General features: G+C 60.5%; 1 protein-coding gene across 2 annotated transcripts in view; it reads left to right on the top strand.

The window, feature by feature from the left end:
* The window catches only part of SHROOM4 (shroom family member 4), a 65,315-nt gene that overhangs the window by 24,876 nt on the left and 19,479 nt on the right, over positions 1–20,960 (top strand). The window contains exons 2-3 of one of the 2 annotated variants that reach the window (XM_039488186.1): positions 12,011–12,162; positions 19,657–19,788. In XM_039488186.1, coding sequence (XP_039344120.1) covers positions 12,011–12,162; positions 19,657–19,788 — 284 coding nt within the window. Of the gene's footprint in view, positions 1–12,010; positions 12,163–15,645; positions 15,864–19,656; positions 19,789–20,960 lie in introns of those variants that run through there. The other variant, XM_039488187.1, reaches the window with a different exon arrangement.

The raw sequence follows: 20,960 nt of genomic DNA, 5'->3' as shown, positions 1-20,960 counted from the left end.
CAGAACATCTACAAGGCGCCGGAGCGTGTCCGTTTGCTCCCTCATGAGACCAAGCAGCGTTTGAGTCGCCTGCTGGTCTTCCTGCCGCCACCTATCCTCCCGTTCCATGTGTGTGCGATGCTGCTGACACAGGCTCTCCCTCGACTGTCTCTGCTCTGCCGCCTCGCTCTGGAGCTGGCCATCAGTTCCTGGAACATGTCGTCCCTTGTCTTTTTCTTTGGCGTCTAATCTGAGCCAGCCTCTGCAGGGGATGGCGGGGCAGTCCGTGAAGGAGCCAAGCTGTGTGATGCGAAAAAGTAGGTGATTTCCTTGAACAAATACATGTTTGCCAACAGTAAACACAGTCTAGTCATTTTCAGTTAAGAAGACCAAACAGGGAACCAAGTCTCAGGAGATCTCGGAACTAGTCCGAGATTTCGGAATACGCTCTCATTGGCGGCGCGATTGCACTGGATAGCGCACAAGCGAGGAGAGACAGCTGCATCCCTCTTGCACAAAGTCCTGGTAAGCCTTACAGTACAGACTGCTTATCAGATAGTGCTTAGCTGTGCTCTCCTGCTGGAGGCAATGTGCAAAGCAGAAAAGATGAGCGTTATGCGGCATCTCCCGCCAGTGAGCGAAAGACCCTGTATGCTTTTCCTCTGAGGCCTGCAACACGTGGCTGTTAAGCGAGGGTCATTCTTATGCAAAGTAAAACTCTGTTAAGCGAGGGTCATTCTTATGCAAAGTAAAACTCTGTTAGCGAGGGTCTTTCTTATGCAAAGTAAAAGTCTACCATGCACAATAGTAACAGTACACTAATTCCACTAATTAGATGCAGCACTTCCACAACGACATCACCCTGAGGCGTGTCAGGCGCACACAGAGAGAGCGGATGTTAATAGAAGCCCTGCACAGACCAGGACCCTACGCTGCCATGCTCAGAGGCGATGGTCCCCTCTACCTGAGGATGGCATGGCGGAAGAGTGTGCTTCAACGGAGCACCCAATAAAGCACCTCTCCCAAGAAACCTCTTGCTGAGGCTTTTCCAGCTGCTCTCTGAGAGCTTTTTGAAATATCCCCAGAGGACTATTGCTCCATTGCTGTTTGTGTAGACCTGCTGTTTGTTTAGTTTCATATTTAAAAATGTTTATATAGTATTTCTATTTTTATATAAATCCCTGTTTCTTAAAATAATAAATGTTTCCCTGTTTGTAGCACTTACGCCTGATCCTTCCCTGATTCCGAGTCCTGGTTAACGGGGGACGGTTGGTAGGGGATCTCTGTGAGGGTGATGAAGAGATCCTGGCTGTCAGGGAAAGCGGGAGTGGGTTCGATGTCGCCTGCGCCGTCCTCTAAAGACCCTTCCTCATCTTCCCCATCGGCGAACAGGGAGGGGAACTGTCCCGGTACACTATTCCGTCCTCGGAGTCCACCGTCACTGGTGGGGCACTGGTGGCAGACCCACCTAGAATGGCATGCAGTGCCTCGTAGAAGCGGCATGTCTGGGGCTGGGCTCCGGGCGTCCGTTTGCCGCTCTGACTTTTTGATACCCTTGTCTTAGGTCCTTCACTTTCACGCGGCACTGCATCGCATCCCGGCTGTATCCTTTGTCTTTCATGGCTTTAGAGACCTTCTCGAAGGTCTTGGCGTTCGCTTGTTGGAGCGCAGCTCCGAGAGCACAGACTCCTCGCCCCACACAGCGATCAGATCCTGGACTTCCAGGTCACTCCATGCTGGGGACCTCTTTCTATTCTGGGATTGCCCGGACTCCTCTGCTGGAGAGCTCTGCATCGTTGCAGGTGCTGCGGAGCTCGCCCCGATGTGCAACCAGAACGTCAGATTCAAACCGCCCAGACAGGAAAATGAATTCAAATTTTCGCGGGTCATTTCCTGTGTGGCTGGCCAGAGAATCCAAGCTCGGACTGCTGTCCAGAGCGTCAACAGAGTGGTGCACTGTGGGATAGCTCCCGGAGCTGCTAAGTTCGATTAGCATCCACACCAAGCCTAATTCGAGCTAGCAAGTGCGAATTTAGCGTTACTCCACCTGCCGGGGTGGAGTACCAAATTCGAACTAAAGAGCCCTCTAGTTCGAATTAAATGGTTTCCTGGTGTGGACGGTTGAGCGGTTAGTTCGAATTAACGCTGATAAATTCGAATTAAAGTCCTAGTGTAGACCAGGCCTCAGCCTCAACCACATCCTGTTTAGGGATGAGCCTAGGTGTGAGCCAGTGACGGGGAGCTGAGCCTGTCCCTCCCTGGCAGTGCCCATGAATGAGCTGTGGAGGAGCAGGCTGATGTGGGTGCTCTGGCACCAGAACCGGGCACGGGCAGGTCATTCAGAAGCTCCCCACTTACCCCATTTGTGCCATGGCACTAGGGGAGCTGTGGGCAGCCCTGGCCCATGGGGCGTCCCCACCCCCTACTCTCCCAGATGGAGCCCAGTGGGTGGGGGAAGCGAGTGAGAGCCGAGCTGCTGTTGTGCTGGAGTCCATCGGCTGGCTTTGGCACTGAGCATGGGACGAGCGTGTGGGATGTGGCATGGAGCTGTCCCTGGCATTGCTTGGGGATGGGGGACATTCGGCCTTCTGGGCTGGGTGGGCAGGGTGCTCTTCCTGCCCAAAGGGGGCTGGGCTTGTTGGAGATCCAGGGCAGGCCAGGGGAACAGAACCGGAGACCAAAACACAGGCCTCTCACCTGTAGGGGGCTGTGGGGTGTCCTGTGGTGGGGGCCGCTGTACCAAGAGGCAGTGAAACTGAGTAGGGCACTGGACTCCTGACTCTTTCTGTGTCTGTCACATTGGGGAAGCTCCTCCCTGTTTGTGCCTCAGCTTCCCTTGCTGCAGTGGGGCTAGTGGTACACTCCTGCCTGCCTATGGTGCTTTAAGCCCCTGAGGTGATGGTGCTGTGTCAGGGCTGGCTTCTCCCCCCGCTGTTCCCCTGCACAGCATCCTCTAGTGACGCACATGCACCATGCTGGGGCATGGTAGCTCCTGCCAGGGGCACAGTGGCCTCAGGGCTTGCAGTGGGCGCAGATAATAGTGATAGCATGGTGGTGCTCAGACTCCCCACTGGGTGTTGTGCTGGGGGCTGTATGAACGCAGAGAGGAGGCCATCGCTGCGCTGCGGGCCTCCAGCCAAAGGACAAAGGTGGGTTGGGAAGGGGGTGCAAGCCAATGCATCTGGGTGAAACCTGGCCCTGCCTGGCTAGTTCTGGGGCTTGTAGCTCAGGTGGCGGTTTCCATGGGGGTCACGCTGGGGGCAGGGAAGGGGAATATAGAGCCGGGAAGAAGTTTTCCAGTCAAATTGTTGTCACAAGAAGCCTCTGCTGGCTGCAGGGAGGATCGATATGCCTCCCATTTCCTGTGAAAATGGCACCGCAGTGCCTCATGGGAATTGTAGTTCAGGTCCCTCTGGCTCCCATTCTCTGTGGATCAAGTGCTCTGGCCAGACTACATCTCCCATGGTGCACTGTGGTGTGGCAGGGGGTGCCTGTCATGTGCCCACTCCCCTTACCTCAGTGCATCATAGGAGATGTAGTCTGGATGCAGCATGGCCAACCCCAAGTGTTCAGACATCACAAGTCAGTCCCCAAAGCCAGGAGCTTTCGAATGCAGAGTAAAAGGTGGGCTCTCTTGGTTTGGCTGCTGGTTGCTGAGCATCCAGGCTGGTCTGGCGAGATTTGCCCTGCACTTAGGAGAGCTAGAAGCATAGGGGGTTTTAAAATGAAGGCTGAGATTCTCCCCTTGTCACAGGACTCCAGGTGCTGGGGCTTGACCAAAAGCACCAAATATCGCTGGGCGAAATCATGAGAGTTAGCAACCCTGTGAACTCCAGTGCCCATGAGGCACCACTGGGCATTTGGAATTGCTTTATTTGGGGGGTTCAGACCCCGTTTCCGAGAAGCTCTAGAGGAACTTGCTGAGCCCCAAGGTCAGGAGGCTGGGCTCTGTCAGCACCGTGGTTGCAGGGACCCTTATAGAGGGATCTGAAGGTGGAGGCGGTAGCAGCTGTTTGAGTTTCCTGGTGCAGAGGGGGCAGCATGGGAGCCAGCACAGTGGGATCTGGCAGGCAATCCAGGTTGGGAAAGCTGCTGAAGCAGCAGCAGGCAGTTGCTTGCCCAGATGAGTGGAGGGGGCTTTGGGCTGTCTCCTGACCCCTGATGGTTTGATGCTGGCTCTCCCCTTGTGTTGGGAATGCTCTCAGCTGCTCTGTCCCAGTCTCACTTCCTCTAGCTCCATGCTCCGGGTTTGGACTCCAATTTGTGCCCCCCTTCAGCCTCCCGCTCTGTGCTGGGCTCCATGCATCTATTACTGGTGAGATCCAGCATGCCTTTGCTACATTCCTGCCAATGCCATTGCTCTGTGCAGGGAGCCACCAGCCACCTTGCTGCGACTGTGGATTCGTCCTGCCCAGGGATTTGTACATTGGTTTACTTCAGTGCATGTCTCCCAGCCCCAGGGGCAGTCGCCTCCCCAGAGCAGGTGCAGCATGGGCATCCCCTCCGCACATACCCGGACGCTGCCCTGGGCTCGAGGGACCCCCATGCAGGGGACAGCAGGAGTCCTGCCTCCAAGGCACGTGTAGTCATTGGCCTCTCTGTGGAGATGGGCGGCACTGAGAACCAGTCTGTGCCAATGTGGGGGCGGTTTCTGTGCAGTGGCAAGGAGCCAAGGCCCCAGTCCGCGCTGCCCTCTGATCAGCGAACAGGGCTGTCGGGACCAGCACTTTCAGCCACTGATCTAGGCTGGAAATGCGCAGGAGCTGGAATGCCCAGCTCCCCTCGCCCACAGAGCCCCTTGTTCTACACCCACCACGAGGTGGATGTGCTGATGCCATGGACAGGGTGGCTGGGAGCGCTGGACGATGGGCTGGCATTTCAGCCGCACAATGGGCTCTTGTGCTGCCCCGATGCCGCTGGGGAATCTGCGGGGAGAGTGAGAGACATTTTTCAGTTTCCTTTCTTTGCTGTTGAGATGCATGTGACTGGGGTGGGGGAGGGAGGCCACGCCAAGCCCAGCTGGGCTGCTCGGCTCAGCGTGCCTCCACCCCAGCCTGGCCTGTCTTGGGAACACCTGGGCCCCCTGGGGCAGGAGCCTCCTCTCCCACAGCGGATCCCCCAGGGTTGACTCGAAGGCCGCCCCAGGCCAAGATCCAGCTGTAGCCAGGTTGGTTTTGTGGGCCCGGGAGCACTGGACCCTTCGGAAAGTGGTACGAGCGTCCCTGCTGTATAACAGCCTGGTCCCTAGTGCGCTGCTTGAGGGGGCAGGAGGGGGAACCCGGCTTTCCTGCTTGGGGTTTTTAAGCCCACCAAGCAGGGTTGGGGTGGGGTGGGGAAGGGGGACTCAGCTGGTTCTGGGGGCATTGAGATGGAGAAGAGGCATTGATGGCTGATCCCCTTTGCAGATAAAGGAGCAGCACCGATGGTGTCGGCAGAGTGGGGTGGGGTCCTCATCTGGGAGCGGTCCAGGTTGTGGTGTCCTCCCAGCAGGGAAGAAGGTTAAAGTCCTGGGGGACAGGAGTGCCAAGTTGATGAGTGAGGAAGGGGGCATAGTGGGGGACGGGCACAGCTCTGCCCTTTTCCTGCTTGGCGGTGGGCTGGGGAAGGGGCCTGAGCTGTGACTGTGCATTCCTTGGAGGCTGGAGCATGGGCACCATGTGCCGTGCTGTGGGCAGGGTCTCTGCCCCTGCAGAGGCGGCATGTGGAATGATGGGGTGGGATGTGTTAGCCTGGGCATCCCCCAGAGGTAAATGGCAGATCCGGCCAGACTGGGGCGTGCAGAGTGAGGGCTGGGACAGGAAGACCTGCCCTGTCTAACCTGCGCAGCCTGTGCTGGGGAAGGGGGGGTTGTAGTCCTGGGGCGGTGCCAGGGTCTGAAGTTGGGCACTGCAGGGGCTGTGTTGAGGCAGACTTGCCATGCCCTGGTCTCCTGCAGAGCAGTGAGAGCAGGACTCAGACACAGGACTAGACCTGCTGCGTGATGTGCAGGTCGGCATTGCCCTTGGTGGGTGCAGCAGACAGTGGCAGCAGCCCTGACAGCCCCCTGGGGGAGCAGGAGCACCCCGTGGAGCCGATCCCTGGCTAGGACTCAAGGCACCTTCTGGCTTCTCCAGCGTTTGCCAGAATCCCAGCTGCGCTGGTGCAGCGCATCAGGAGGGCCAATACGGTAACACTCGAAGGATGGTGGGTGCCCACGTGCCATGGTGATGGGCACAGAGGCAGTGCCTAGCAGTGTAGAATGGTGCTGTAAGATGGTGTGTTGCCAGCCAGGCTGCCAGGAGCCATGTGGGGCTGGGCCCAGGGACGAAGGGTTGGAGGGTCACTGCTGTGTTCTGCATGGGCGCCGACTTATATGGGCTCCTGGGGCTTTAGCCCCAGGAATATTCACAGACAGGGGCTCTGCTCCAGCAATATTTGGAGCTAGGTTTCTCCCCTGCTGTGCGCTGCCGGCAGCCCAGAGCCTTTTAAATCCCAGCCGCGGCAGGGAATCAGAGGGCTCTGGGCTCCCCGCGGTTGCAGGCAGCCCAGAGCCCTCTGATTCCCGGCCGCGGCTGGGATTTAAAAGGCTCTGGGCTGCCGGCAGCGCACAGCAGGGGAGAAACCTAGCTCCAAATATTGCTGGAGCAGAGCCCCTGTCTGTGATTCCCGGCCGCGGCTGGGATTTAAAAGGTTCTGGGCTGCCCGCCGCAGCGGGAAGCCCAGAGCCCTCTGATTCCTGGCTGCGGCTGGGATTTAAAAGGCTCTGCGCTCCCCGCGGTTGCAGGCAGCCCAGAGCCCTCTGATCCCCGCCGCAGCAGACAGCCCAGAGCCCTCTGATTCCCGGCGGCGGCTGGGATTTAAAAGGCTCTGGGCTCCCCGCCGCAGCAGGCAGCCCAGAGCCCTCTGATTCCCGGCCGTGGCTGGGATTTAAAAGGCTCTGCGCTCCCCGCGGTTGCAGGCAGCCCTGAACCCTTTAAATCCCAGCCGCGGCTGAGATTTAAAGGGCTCTGGGCTCCCCGCCGCAGCGGGCAGCGCAGAGCCCTCTGATTCCCGGCCGCGGCTGGGATTTAAAAGGCTCTGAGCTCCCCGCGGTTGCAGGCAGCCCAGAGTCCTCTGACTCCCAGCCGGGGCTGGGATTTAAAGGGCTCTGGGATCCCTGCGGCTGCCAGCAGCCCAGAGCCCTTTGAATCCCAGCCTCTGTCTGCTGATTGCCCCCTCCCCAGACCCCTGCCCCAACTGCCCCCCAGAACCTCCACCCCCTATCTAATCCCCACTGGTCCTTGTTCCCCGATTACCCCCTCCGAGACCCCTGCCCTAACTGCCCCTTGGGAGCGCAGCCGCGATCTACGCCTCCCTTCGCCGTGTCCCCAACGGCCCCCTCCTGAGACCCCACCCACCGTCCCGCCCCGGACCGCACCCCCGGCCTGTCCCCGGATCAACCTCTTAGACTCCCATGCCTATCCAATTGCTGCCTGTCCCTTGACTGCCCCTTGAACCTCTGCCCCATCCAACTCCCCCTGCTCCTTGTCCCTTGACTGCCCCCCGGAACTCCCTACCTCTTCTCCAACCCCCAAACCGCTTACTGTGCCACTCAGACCAGCGTATCTGGCTCCATACAGCTCCAGACAGTTGCTGCCATGCTCCCCCATGGAGCCCACAGCCCTCTCCCACCCCCAGCACCTGCCTTCCAGATTTGAACACCTCAAAATTCAGGAGTGCTCAAGCTCGGTTTGGGCAGCTTTTACTTCATTTCTCCCAAATCAGTTTCCCCTGCAAGGTGCCAACTGAAGGTGTTGGAGAACAGAGAGATCAGGTGGCCTCCTAATGCCTGGAAAAGAGACAAAGGCCGGAGGAGGGAGTGTCAGTGCCTGTGCGGACTTCTGGGAAGTGCACGGTGTGGAAGGGGATTCTGTGATGCTTTGGAACATCTCCATACAAAGCCAGTCAGGACTCTGGGGGAGCCTCCTCTCTCGGAGCATACTGTCTCCAGGGCAAGAAGCTTACACCTTCCTGGGTCTGACCTCGGAGCATTCAGCATGCCCTTCCACACCATGCACTTTCCACAGCGAGTCTGCCCAGGCTGGTCCTGGGGCAACCAGAGGTCCCTGCACCCCAACTCCGCAGTCAGATGTGACTCTCAGCCAGACAGTAAAACAGAAGGTTTATTAGATGACGGGAACACAGTTTAAACAGAGCTTGTTGGTACAGAAAACAGAACCCCTCTGTCAGGTCCATCTTGGGGGATGGGGAGCCCAGAACCAAGTTCTGGGTCTCTCCCAATTTCCCCAGCCAGCTCCAAACTGACACTCCCTCCTCTGGCCTCTGTGTCTCTTCTGGACAAGGAGGCCACCTGATCTCTTTGTCCCCAACACCTTCAGTTGGCATCTTGCAGGGGAAACTGAGGCACCCACACAGTATTCAGAGAAAATATTAAGAACATTCCCACTTCATCACAACAGATGCAACAAAATATAATACTGTATATTGAAGTAGGCAAGTGCTGCTTCTGACTTTCCACTTTTAATTGACCCTTGTAATCTTGTGGCACTGACGCGTTGTAGCTTCATTTTATATCGGCTTACAGGGCGGGAGCGGGGGGGCACCACCATTTTGGGCCCCACCAAAAATTATACAAACCTGCCGCCTATGGTGTTCTGCATGGCCTTTCTCCCAGAGGGTGGGGAAGGCAGTACAAGGTTGTGATCCTGGCGCTTGGGGCCAGGTGGGCCTAGCCTGCTGGCCTCCCAAACAGCCCTAGTGCAGGGTTACTCTCTCTGCCAGAGCGAGCTTGGGCACTGCTAGCAGCCGGAGTCGGATCAGATCCATAGCTCAGGAATCCCAGCGGCCAGACCGGGGAGCTGCCGTCCTGGGGTGGGAGTGCCATGCGGGGCTGGGCTGCCATCGCCAAGCTGCCAGGCTCTTTGGAGCATGCCCATCTAGCTAAGTATTGTGCTGGCCTCATGAGTGGGCACAAAGCCGCCCCCACGCACACTGGTGTTAGGCAGGGGGCTCCATGGCAGCCAGGATGGGTACCCCAGTGTGAGTGAGGGGGGCCTAGGGGCACGTTGGCTCAGACTGATTTCCCCGGGGCAGGAGCCCTGGGCTTTGCTCTGAGGCGGCTTGTTTTTTTCTGTTTGTGCTGCAGTCACTGCATCCGTGTTCTCCCTGCCTGCTCTCTATTAACCCTGGTTCCTGAGGGCTGGGCGGGGTCAGGCGCTGGCAGCCAGGTCCCCCAAGGGCTGTGTGTGGCAGAGTGAGCTGGTTGGGAGCTTGGGGCTTATGGTGGGGGCAGAGTGGGAGGGAAGTAATGTGAGCATCCACAGCAGGCTTGGGGCTAGCAGCTCCATGTGGGCCGGGACCCCCATCCACTTTAGGCCACAAGCCAGCTCTGGACAGGCTCCCTGGGGCGTGTTGCTGATGGCTGTGGGAGTTCCTACAGCTTCCTCCTCAGCCACTGTTCCTGGCCACAGTTTGAGGGGGGCACTGGGCCCTGGTTCTGATCCAGCACAAAAATCCCCATCCCCTAGAAAGCTGGGTTGAGACCCAAGACCCCCATCGCACCAGCAATCCTCTCTTGAGGCTCATAGCAGGGTGATTTTCCTTAGTGAATGTCACCAGCTAGGCTGTCCTAAGGTGGCCCATCACCATGGCATCTGGCTCCAGAACAGATGGCTGGTGTAGGCTGTCCCAGGTAGAGATGGAAGCTTTCTGGCTGTGGCCCCTTCTAGCTCAGTCTCCCTCCGGGCACCTGCACAGGGGAGGCCAGAGATGGTCTTGGTGGTGTGGGCTGTGCCCATTTAGGAGCTGGGCTGTGAGCCTTGGGCCTCGCCTGGCAGCTGTGTTGTGGCTCCAGGCAGGATGCTGAGGCTCGGCAGTGGCACCCTCCTGAGCTGGCTGGGGTTAATAGCAGACAGCCTGGGAGCTGGTGCTGGGCTGCCATGCCCTGGGGCGCGGGTGGGAAGGGGATCTGCTGAGTGACACTCAGTGGAGCCGCATGCTCCTGGCTGGCCATGCTCCCAGGGGAGCACTCAAGAATGGCCTGTCCTGTCAGAGCCGGAGGAGGGGTTCCCCCAAATGGCAGCCTAGTGTCCCATCAGCCAGAGGGAGCCAGCTGCTGCCCCTCCCCCCTGCTTGCTGTGCCCTTTAACCTCTTGTGTGCCAGGTTCAGTGATAGGTTTAAGCCAAATATGACTGGGATTGAGGGAAAACCTAGGGCTAGGGAGGAGGAAACTGGACTCCTTTGCCAGAGGGGGGTGCTGTGGGCGGGGAGGGTGTCCAACCTAGCCAGTCCATTCAGCTGTGTCTTGGTCTTCTGCTGGCTGTGCAAGGACACATTTCCCCAGTGATACGCTGGCGCCTTTCTTCAGACTAGAATGGGCCTGTTGTGCAGCATGCTAGGAAGGGGTGGGTGTGTGTGCGCACAGTGTGACGTGATGCACCAGGTGTGAGAGATGCACCATTTTGGGCTGGATTCCAGACACATTCTGTGGATCTGGCTCTCCTGGGTTTCTTTGTTTGAGGGCTGGGTGCTTCTAGCAGCTCCGTGGTGGGGCCTGGCTGGAAGGCTGGCTCAGAGCTTCTGCAGCCGGGAGTCCCTGTCCCCTCCAGCTACCCTTCGGCTGTTGCCTGCCTGCTGCTCAGCCAGGCCCTAGCCTCAGCCGGACTAGACACCTGCTGCCAGACAGCCGGTCTCCATGTGCTGTGTCATGGCGACATGGGTTGGGGGCCCTGCTGCTGCCTCCACCCCAGGAAATTGTCTTCCCCCATCCCCAGCTTGGATTGGCAAGCAGGTGGGGAGGCAGGGAGAGGAGCTGAATGTCATCGCCGGGAGGGGGGAGGAAGAGGAATGTGTGTGGGGGGGTGGATTTTGTTGGCGATGGATGGGTAGGGTTGCCAACTTTCTATTTGTAGAAAACCGAACACCCTTGCCCTTCCCTGAGGCTCTTTCCCCGCCCCTTCTCTGAGGCCCCCCCATCCCCCCCCATTGTTCACTCACTCATTTTCACCAGGCTGGGGAAGAGGTGTGGGAGTGGGTGAGGGCTCTGGCTGGGGCCAGGGATGAGGGGGTTGGAGTGCAGGAGGGGTCTCTGGGCTGTGGCCGTGGGGTTTGGAGTGGGAGAGGGGGCTCCAGGCTGGGGCAGGGGGTTGGGGCAATGAGAGGGTGTGGCTCTGGCTGGGAGTGTGGGCTCTGAGCTGGGGCCGAGGGGGTTGGAGTGCGGGAGAGGACTCCAGGCTTGAGTTTGGATGCAGGAAGGGGCTCCGGGCAAGGGCAGGGGGTTGGGGTGTGGGAGGGGGTGAGGGGTGTGGGCTCTGGGTGGCGCTGCTAGTCTCAGGCAGCTCCCAGAAAGTGGCCAGCATCTCCCTCTGGCTCCTAGGCAGCGGCACAGCCAGGCAGCAACATGTGCTGCCCCGCCTGCAGGTGCCACCCCTGCAGTTCCCGGCCAATGGGAACTGCAGAGCCAGCGCTCAGGGCAGGGGCAGCGCATGGATCTCCGTAGCCATCCCTATGCCTAGGAGCCAGAGGGAGATGCTGGCCACTTCCCAGGAGCTGCGCGGAGCCGGGCAGGCACCTTGCTTGCCCCGCTGCAGGTGGCCAAATGGACTTTTAATGGATTGGTCAGCAGTGCTGGGAGGCCTTCATGCCCTGACTCCCACAGTGACTTTCCAGCCCCCACAATATATGCACCACCCTGCTCCCTACCTTACAGGGTCCTTGTGGGACATCTCTATGGGCATGGTGTGTTCCAAGCTCTGGACTTGTGGCCCCAGCACCACCACCGTTTGGTGCACCCCCAATCCCATGAGACCTCTGTCTCACAGTAGCTGGGCCTGGGGCTCCCCTCAAAGGCAGACGGGATGCCGGGGGCGGGGAGGTGTGGTGAGGGCTGGACAGCCAGATGTGTTGAAACAGGTTCCCTGCGTCACTGGCCAGGGTGCTGGGGCATTCCCAGAAAGCAAGGGCCTGGCTGCCCCACACCCCTCTGTGCGCGGGCACGTGTGAGCACAGTGCCCGGCCCATCTGACCATCCGGCTGTCTTGGATCTGTGCCTAGGTTGAAGATGGGGGTAAGGCGGCCCTGTCCCGCAAGATGCGGCCTGGGGACGAGCTGGTGAACATCAATGGCACCCCACTGTACGGCTCCCGGCAGGAGGCGCTCGTCCTCATCAAAGGCTCCTACCGCACGCTGAAGATGATTGTCAGGAGGTAGGAAAGTGGGGCCCTGGCTGGGCTGTCCTCGCCTGGAGAGCGGGTGAATTGTCCTAGAGTCAGCCCCACTGGGGGTCTCCAGGCTCTGGGGAGGGCGCCACCCTATGGGCACAGGGGAGAGCTGCAGGAGAATCCTGTTGGCAGCAGTGTGAGGAGGGGTCTCCCCCGCTCCAGAGGTGCTGGGGGGCAGCGAGGGGCTGAGGTGACTGGGCTGCGGGTTGGCATGTCTGGGTGCTGCCAGGCCCTGTCTGGCCCAGTCAATGGAGAGAACAGAGCAGAGGGGTTTCCCCAGCAGCCTCAGACCCCTGGCACTCGCTACCCATAGTTAGGGCTAGAGGCTGCATCTGGGGCTGGCTGGGAGCTTATGGCCGGTGGGGCTGCCTGGCTCGCTGCCTTTCTGTGCGGGGGGGGGAGGGGGAGGGCATGGGACCCTGTCTCCCTTCTCTGCCAGCCCCTGCCAGGCCGCCTCACCCAGGGGTTGGGGAGGAGACGCTCTGAGCAGGGCTGTCCCAGCAGGTGAGGGCAGAGGGTTGAGGGCAGCTGTGGGGTGTGTGTGTGTGTGTGTGTGTTGGGCTTTCCCCATTCACAGAGGGGCAATGAGATTGGGGACCCCTCCCCTGGGCGTGGAGCCTCCTGGCCCCAGTTTGGTTCTACTGGGCTCCCCACAGCAGGCCCAGGCTCCTCTGCTAGCTGGGGGCAGCTCAGGGACCCTCCACAGCCCTTCCCCCAGCCTGTGTCTTTGGAGGCACCTGACCCCCAAACCCAGGGACGGGGAGCAGTGGGGGTTGGACCACCCCTTCCTCCAGCAGTCAGGTGTCTGGCTCCTCTCTGCCCTGAGAGCCCCAGGGCTAATCTCCAGCACCACCTTATATCCAGACCCCCGGCGCCCTGCCCTGTTTATCTCCCAACTATTTGGGGTGGGTGAGTCTAGCTGCGGGGGGTCTTACTGTCTTGGGCAAGGGTCCAGGGAGCTGGGCAGGGGACCCCGTCCCTGTTGAGCTGACAGCAGACCCCCTGCCTGGCCCCCGGGGCGCTGGAAGCAGTGTGAGGACATGGACAGGAGGCCTGGCTGGAGCCAGGGACCTTTGCCCCCTTGGGCCTCCTGATGCCCCTGCTGGGAGGGAGGCAGCCTTGGCTGAGCTCCAGCAGCAAGCTCTGGTGCATGGGGGCACAGCTGGGTCTCTGCCAGGGCAGCCCCCACAGCTCCCTGCCGGGACACAGTGGGCTCTGGGCTGTGCAGCCCCAGGGAGCCCTAAAGCCTTTTTACTGTGATGCCAGATACCCAGATGATGGGCCCTGGAAGAGGCTGGGCTGGGTGTGGATTCCCGTGTGCCGGAGACCCAGGAAAGGCCCCTGCTCCTGGCTGTAGGGGGCCCTGGCTCAGTAGGGAACCCGCCCTCCTCCCACCCGCTCCAGGCGGGGACTTGTGGGGACGTGGGCCCTGCTGTCCTGTGGTGCTCCTGGCCTGAGCTGCTGCTGCCCTCTGGTGGCTGGAATGTGTCTGTTTTCTGCTGGTGAGAAGTGCCTGGACTCAGGGCATGGGGCGGGGAGACAGCACCAGGGCCACCCAGAGGATTCAGGGGGCCTGGGGAAAAGCAGTTTTGGGGGCCCCTTCCATAAAGTAAAGTTGCAGTACTATAGAATACTATATTCTTGTGGGGGCCCCTGTGAGGCCCGGGGCCTGGGGCAAATTGCCCCACTTCCCCCCCCCAAGCAGCCCTGGACAGCACAGCCTGTTGGCCCCAGAGCCCTGGCGGTGTCTGGGATGGCTCCATGCTGAGCCCCAGACCCTCTCCAGGTGGGTTATGCCCTGGCACTCCCAGGAGGGGCTGTCTTCCCTGGGACTGGCACCGAATCTCTGGCCCAATAGCCACCTCCATCCAGAGCCTTTCCTGTGCATTGCGGCAGCCAGGCTATTTGCTTGGGGAGAGGAGCCCCTGGACTTGGGGCAGCCCATTGGCTTCTCCTGCCAGGGCCAGGACAGCTTGGATCCCCATTTCCCAGCACTCAAACGCAGGCAGGGAGGTGGCTGCAGAGATGTGACACTGGCTGGGAGGGGATGCCCCAGGGGACCCAAGCTCTCTGAGCACGGTGCCCCCCTCCAGAAGGTCTCCCCGATGAGCCCAGATCAGCCCGCAGAACTTGGCGCTCGCTGCAGCTGTGGGGCCACTTGGTGCCAGCGACATGGGCCGGGGGCTCTGCCCCGGAGTTTCACATGGGGCCAGGAGATTGGGGGAGGATGAAATGACCCTGGCCCCAAGCTCTGAGCTGAACTGGCTTTTAAGGCTTTGGCCATGTGTTTCCTGCCCGCAGTCCCCAGCCAGGGCTCCCCTAACCCACCTGGCCCTTCCCAGAGCCGAGGTTGCAGGGCTGCCCATTCATAGAAGATTAGGGTTGGAAGGGACCTCAGGAGGTTATCTAGTCCAACCCCCTGCTCAAAGCAGGACCAATCCGCAGACAGATTTTTACCCCAGATCCCTAAATGGCCCCCTCAAGGATTGAACTCACAACCCTGGGTTTAGCAGGCCAATGCTCAAACCACTGAGCTATCCCTCCTCTCCTTGATCTCTTCCCATCTCTACCCCCCTGTGACCTTCCTCTTCCTGGGCTCTTCCCACGGCTTCCTGTGCAAGGGTGAGGGACGGTGGTGGTGGTGGGGGGGGGCGGCCAAGCCCAGCTGCTTAGGGCAGGGAAGCGGCTGCAGCTGTTGTGGTTTGTTTTGTTGCAATCAGCACTAGCTGTGGAGCGAGCCCCTGGCCGGATCCCACAGGCTCCTGCACTCTGCCCAGCCCTGGCTGGGGTCTGCCCAGGACAGGGAGCTGGGTGCACCCCAACGTCAGGGCCTGGCTGGCCTGGCTGGCCGGGAGGTGACCTGGCTTCTTCATGCTGCCACATGGGGCAGACGTGGCCCTTTGCGAATGGCTGCGGGAGACTTGGCAAAGGCACCCCTGGGCATGCCAGCTGGAGACCCCTTCTCTAGCCCTGCGGCCCTTGGCATTGTGGGAAGCAGCTACCAGTGGGAGGAGGGGAGCACTAAGGCCAGGCATAGGCCCTGCTCTCCCCTGCAACTGGAAACGCTCCCTGATCCCCAGGACAGCCCACGGGTGCAGGGGTCGTCCCCCTTCCTCCGGGGTGCCAATGATGCTCGGGATCTGAGTCCCTCGCGAGGGGCAGGGCAGGGCTGACTCAGTGTGCCCAACAGGGCCCTGCTGTCCCATTTCCTCCCTGTGACTGCTCATGGAGCCAGGAAGCTCTGGGATGCTTTCCAGCCCCAGCCAGCTCCCTCCCTGTTTTCTCTCCCATGTGGCAGCAAATTCCTTGCTGTCCGGAGCTTATCTCCCCTGAACATCGCTTCCTCGCTCCCTTCCTGGCTGCTGCGGGCGCCTGGGAGCAGGTAGACGATTGGCTGCTGGGCCTGGGGGTGGGGCTCTCAGGGCTGGCAAAGACTCTGGGAGAGCACTGGGATCGGGGTCGGCAGCCACGGTGCTAGCAGAGGCTGCCCGGTGTGGTGCAGCCAGCAAGCGAGGGCACCATCTCTGCAGTCTGACGTGGCACCCAGGCTCGTGGCTCCACAGCACGGGGGGCTTGGGCTGTGCTTCAATGGGAGGCGTTAGGGGCAGCAGGTCAGCCACGAGGGACGCAACGCTCTAGTCTTTGGGGTCGCCCAGCCCAGATCTCTCTGGAATCCCCCATCCATGGTGAGTATGGGGCCTTGGGCTGGTGGGGCTCCACTGGCTCCTGGCACTGACAGCCCATCTCTGGGGAGCAGCCTGGTTTGCCCTGGAGGGGGCCAGGCCCAGTGGGACAATGGGAAGGATGGATGCCCTGCTCCATGGCTTGTGCCTTGTTGAAGGTGGCAACTTCTGCCAGGAGATGTGGGGCACAGCTTGGGCTCCCCAGCACCTGCAGTGCCGCTGCCCCTGCCAGAGCAGAGCATGCCATCCATTTGCCCCTCCGTCCCCAGCACTGCTCATCCTGCAGGGTTCAGACACCTCTTCTGTGGGGCCCTGCATAGCACCTGCCCCCTCTCCCACTGGAGTGCGCCTGAATCCTGACAGAACGTCTGCCTCCTGTGACTCCCACGCTGAGCACACAGCTCTGCCAGTGCACCTCACTCCTGACCTGCAGCCTGCTGCTGTCCCAGCCCTGGGCTCCTCTCTACACAGCTCTGCTGGTGCCCTTCAGTCCCAACCCATAGCCCCTGCTCTCCCAGGCCCCTGTCAGAGCCCAGGCTCCCTCTCCACCACCCCTCTGTCCCAGTCCTGCCTCCCACAACACAGAAGCAGCTTGTCTTGCCCAGTCGTGGGACAGCTTTGTGATGTAGCCAAGTCCCTGAGGTTCCTAAGGCTTTTGAAGTCCGTTTCACTCGATGACAGTTCGGGTGAAGTCAGGGTCTCCCGAAAAGTGGCACATTTCCCTGCAATGCGCCCCGTCCCTTCAGGCCTGGCAGGGGGCTTGTGGCTCCCCCATGGCCAGCTGCTGCAGTCATCTCTGTTTCCCCTCACACTCAGGGTGCAGCCTGCAGGGCTCAGCAAGACCCCCTTATGATTGTGGTGCCGCCCTTGACTGGGCATCTCAGCCTTATCCCCCGAGGGCTGCAGCTGGATGAGGGGCTTCCTTCACATATCAGACCAAAGGCAACGTATGGGGCACGCAGTTGCTTGGAGATGCTTAGACTGGGCAGCTACTCCTGGGGGAGCCAGGGGCTCGGGGACAGCACTGGGGCTCCAGGCCAGGTCCCAGCAGGGGTTGTGCTCAGTGCCAGCTAACGGTGCTGGTGCAGGGCTCTGCAGGGACGGGTCAGCGCTGTTCGGGTCTGAGTCCCCAGCTCCTGTGCCATGGCACTATGTGGTCTGGCACAGTTTCCTGTGCCCATCCCTCGCTGAGCTGGGCTCCTGCTGCTGGGCTGGGCTGCCACAGAATGGCAGGCTGCAGCTAAGCCCTGCAGGTATGGTGGCCCTGCTCCCCCAGAGCCAGGGCTGACCTCAGTGTGGTGCTGAGGGGCGCTGTGCTGCTGAAGCATCATCTTCCAGAGGAGCCATAAAACCTGGGTTCCTGCCCACCTGCGGTCACTAAGGTCCCGGAGCACTTTAATGCCCTGACTTGTCCGTAACCCTGGTGTCCTGGCCACATCCTGGCACTGGAGCTAGCTTCTGTTAGGACAGGCCATGGTGCAAGTAGTCATGTCTGAGTAGGTGTTGCTGCAATCCTTGCAGAAGGGGCTCTGAGTGCTGGGGAGCGGCCAGTGTCAGGTCGTGGAGCCAGGGGACTGCTGGATCAGGGCACTGTGAGTTCTCAGGGGCAGGGATGGGGTGAATCCCACACCCAGACAGGGCCCCAGGCCTGACTGGGGTCTCTGCACTGCTGGTGGAGTTGGGCCCCTGTTGCGCTGGGCACTGCCCCAAGGATCTCACCATCCGAGAGGCCTAGGGAACCGAGGATGCATTGGCTCTCACTGCATCTGACTAGTCTCCTGGGGCCACGACACCCCAACTCTCCCTCTAGAGAACTGGGATCACATGGTACAACTGAGCCTGCCCTCTGAGTTTCCTGGGAGTGATTCTGACCCCCAACATGGGGTGCCTGCCGGGGGCATGTATCTCCCCGTAGGAGCGGGCAACTGTGCGGCCCTGCTGTGCTGGCCTGGCACCAAGCCTGTGGAGCCCATAAATCCTGGCGTTATTGCCGCGCTATCAGCGTGCAGTCCCTGACTCCCACACAACAGCTTCCTCTGCACTTGTCGCTGGGGCACTGCCTGCATATCGGGGACTCCAGGATTGGGGTCCCAAATCCCTCGCCCCTGAGAGCAGGAGGATGGCTCTGCAGAGCCCACTTCTTCCCTGAGGGGCCAGGCTGCCCCTGGCGTGAAGCCATTCTCCCCCCCGGCTGCTCTCTCCAGCAGCACCGCGCAGCCCTGTGCTGGGAACCTGGCTGGTTCCACTCCCAGCCCTATCCCTCTGGTGTCAGTTTCCCCTCACTCTGGTTCATTGCAGTCGCACCCTGCTGGACCCTGGTTTCTGTTCAGTCCAGCCTGGGCTGTGGGGCTTGTGCTGAGCCAGGGTGTGACACTGCCGTGTAGGGCTCTGAGCCAATTCAGCCAGTGCATAGTTCATGCTGACTCCTCTGCCGCCTGCCAACCTGACTCCTTCCCTCCATGCTACTTCGTTCCCCAGCTGCTGGGACACTCAAGCTAGGGCAGCGGTAATGTGCCATCACAGGGAATCCCTTGGCCTGGCTCTGGGAGCCTGGGGTCGAGTCCCATCATTGGCCTGTGAGTGCGATGCAGGACCCTCTACGGGTGGTGGGGAGCCTGTGTGTGCAGCCAGGCCCAGCTAAAATGCCCGTTTGCTCTGTGGGGGCAGGGTGCTGCCAGTCTGAGTGCTCTTGGGGGTGACAGTTTGGCTACCTACCCTGGTAGCCCAGGGGCAGTCAGAGGGCTCCCAGTCTCCCCATGGGATTGTCCAAGGCTGTGAATTACTGGGGGTGGGGGGAGGGAGGGCTTGCCTGAGTTCTGCCCCACTCCATCCAGATGGAGCCAGCAGCAGAGCCAGGCCTGGGCTAGTGCTATGTGGCTGGGATCTTTATTTAGGGCCCTGCCCTGGCTTCCTGGCATGAGCCGAACTTTCCAAGTTGTCCTACCTATTGGAGCGATGCCCATAGAGGGTGGGGTTGGGGCTGCCTGGCTAATCCCCAGCACTCAGCCAGTGTGAGTCAGGCCCCCAGAAATCTATAGACTGGCTTAAAACTCAGGCGTTAGACCTGAAGCTGGTTCCTCCATCTCCTGGTGTTTGAGCCTGGTGGGGCCCCTTAACCAGCTCTTCTCCCCAACCACCAGGGCTAGAAACCTGCTTTTTAAAAATCCCACACCGATGGCCGAGCATAATCCCATGACTCTGGGAGCTGGGGCTTGAGGATAGCCCAGGCTTTGGGGTACTGTGCTGGAAAGGGAGGGTGCAGTGCATGGGGAGGGTGGGGACTGAAATCCTCATCAGCCAAAGTGTGTGGGTGTGAGCATTTAGCCCCATAGCTCTGGACCCTCCTCTGCCTATTGGAATGTCATGGGGGGGAAGGGGTCCCCGCATGCTTCAGTTGGTGTGGGGGCGGATCCCTGCTCCCTGCCCCCGCTGGCAGAGAGGCAGGAGTGGGGAGTGCCGCGAGGGGCAGCCCAGAGAAAGGTCTTCCATGCCCTCTGTGGCTTCATCCTCCTGGTGGAAGGCAGCTGCTCCCAACCCCTGAGTGTCAGCAGCTCCCAGCCCTTCACTCAGAGGAGCGTGGGATGCCATTCTCTGGGCTGGGCAGGCATGGCCGTGGGGGAGATGGCCCCCAAAGACCCCAGTGAGCTAATGGGGAACTCCTCCGGGATGTCCCCTCTGTCCTGCTAAGGAAGCCTCCCTGCGGGGGATGGGACGGGAAGCTCTCCAGGAAGTGAGCTCAGCCCAGTGCCTCAGCCTGGTTTCCTCTCCATTCTCGGCTCTGTGCTGCTCTTGGCAGGAGGAACGTGCCCGTCATCAGGCCCCACTCTTGGCACCTGGCCAAGCTCTCCGAGGTCCGGACCGAGGCTGCCACCATGTACTGTCCCTCTGATGCCTTCAGCTTGTCCTGGCACTCAGGATGTGACTCCAGGTGAGTCCCACAGCAGCTGGGGTGTAGCTCTGCCTGGACTCGCTGCCCTGGGGCACCCGAGAGCCTGGGCAGGTGCCTGGCTCTAAAATGCCCCCTTCCTGGAGCAACCCAGCCCCGATCTAGCTGCTCCCCAACCTTGGAACCCCTGCATTGGGCCGCCTCTGGGCCTCCAGTGCCGGGTCGGGGCCCAGCAATGGCCACTTGGTTGTCAGCCAGGCATTGGTGGCCCCGGGTTGACTGAGGCTGATTTTGGGCCTGGGTTCATTTGTCTTCCCTGGTGGACTGCAGAGGGCAGAGTTAAGGCCAGCCATGCTCCCCAGAGCTGCCCAAGTGCAGTTCCCTTAGATCTGAGCTTTGCTCTCACCCTGGACCTTGGGATAATGTAACCCACCTGTCACCGTGTCTTTAGCCCTTCAGTTCCCTGGCTGATCTCTGCCTTAGCGTTCTCTGTGCCTCGGCTGTGGGGAAAGCAGCCTTGTCCTGTTGGGACATGGAGGGCTCGGACCAGAGGGCCACATGGCCCCTCTGACGTGCTGTTGCTGGCTTTCCAGAGTGCACTTTATCCCAGCACGAGTGCATGTCTCACCCTGGAATTTTCCGCCTTGGGCTGGGTTGTCTCCAAGCCCAGCACGTTCTTCCCTTTGCTGGCCCGACTGGCTGCTGCCCTGCCTCCCACTGGGGCCCTTTGGCACTGCCGCAGGGCCCCCTCAGCCTGCTCCGATGGGAGGAGCTGCCCTGCTCCATGGCTGAGTCTCCCTTTCTTCCCTGGGGATGGTTTCCCTTCTTGTCCAGCTTTGGTTTGTTCTGCCGAGCTCCAATTCCTGAGCAGGAAGGGTGGCGGGCCAGAGCTGGCTGCACTGCGAGCATGGAGCTAACAAATTCCAGTCCTCTTGGACAAGTGAGGGGCTGCGAATGCTAGATTGCCCCCAGTCCCAGAGGACAGGCGAGAACACACTGCAGGCCCAATGGGCTCCCCCCACCCCCCGGCCAAATCCTGCCCTTGGCCGCAACACCCCCCCAACCCCATCACCTCGGAATAGGAACTAGCATCCTGGGACTGGGCAAAGGGGCAGTGAGACGAGTGGAGCTGGGATCGACAGCTCGCCTCTCTGGGGAGCATCACCTGGCTCTGCCCACCACTGAATCCACCGGACAGGGAGATTCCCTGATGC

Source organism: Mauremys reevesii, linkage group 9 (genome assembly GCF_016161935.1).
Source record: "Mauremys reevesii isolate NIE-2019 linkage group 9, ASM1616193v1, whole genome shotgun sequence".
NCBI lineage: Eukaryota > Metazoa > Chordata > Testudines > Geoemydidae > Mauremys > Mauremys reevesii.
This window is presented reverse-complemented; position numbering and strand designations above follow the sequence as displayed.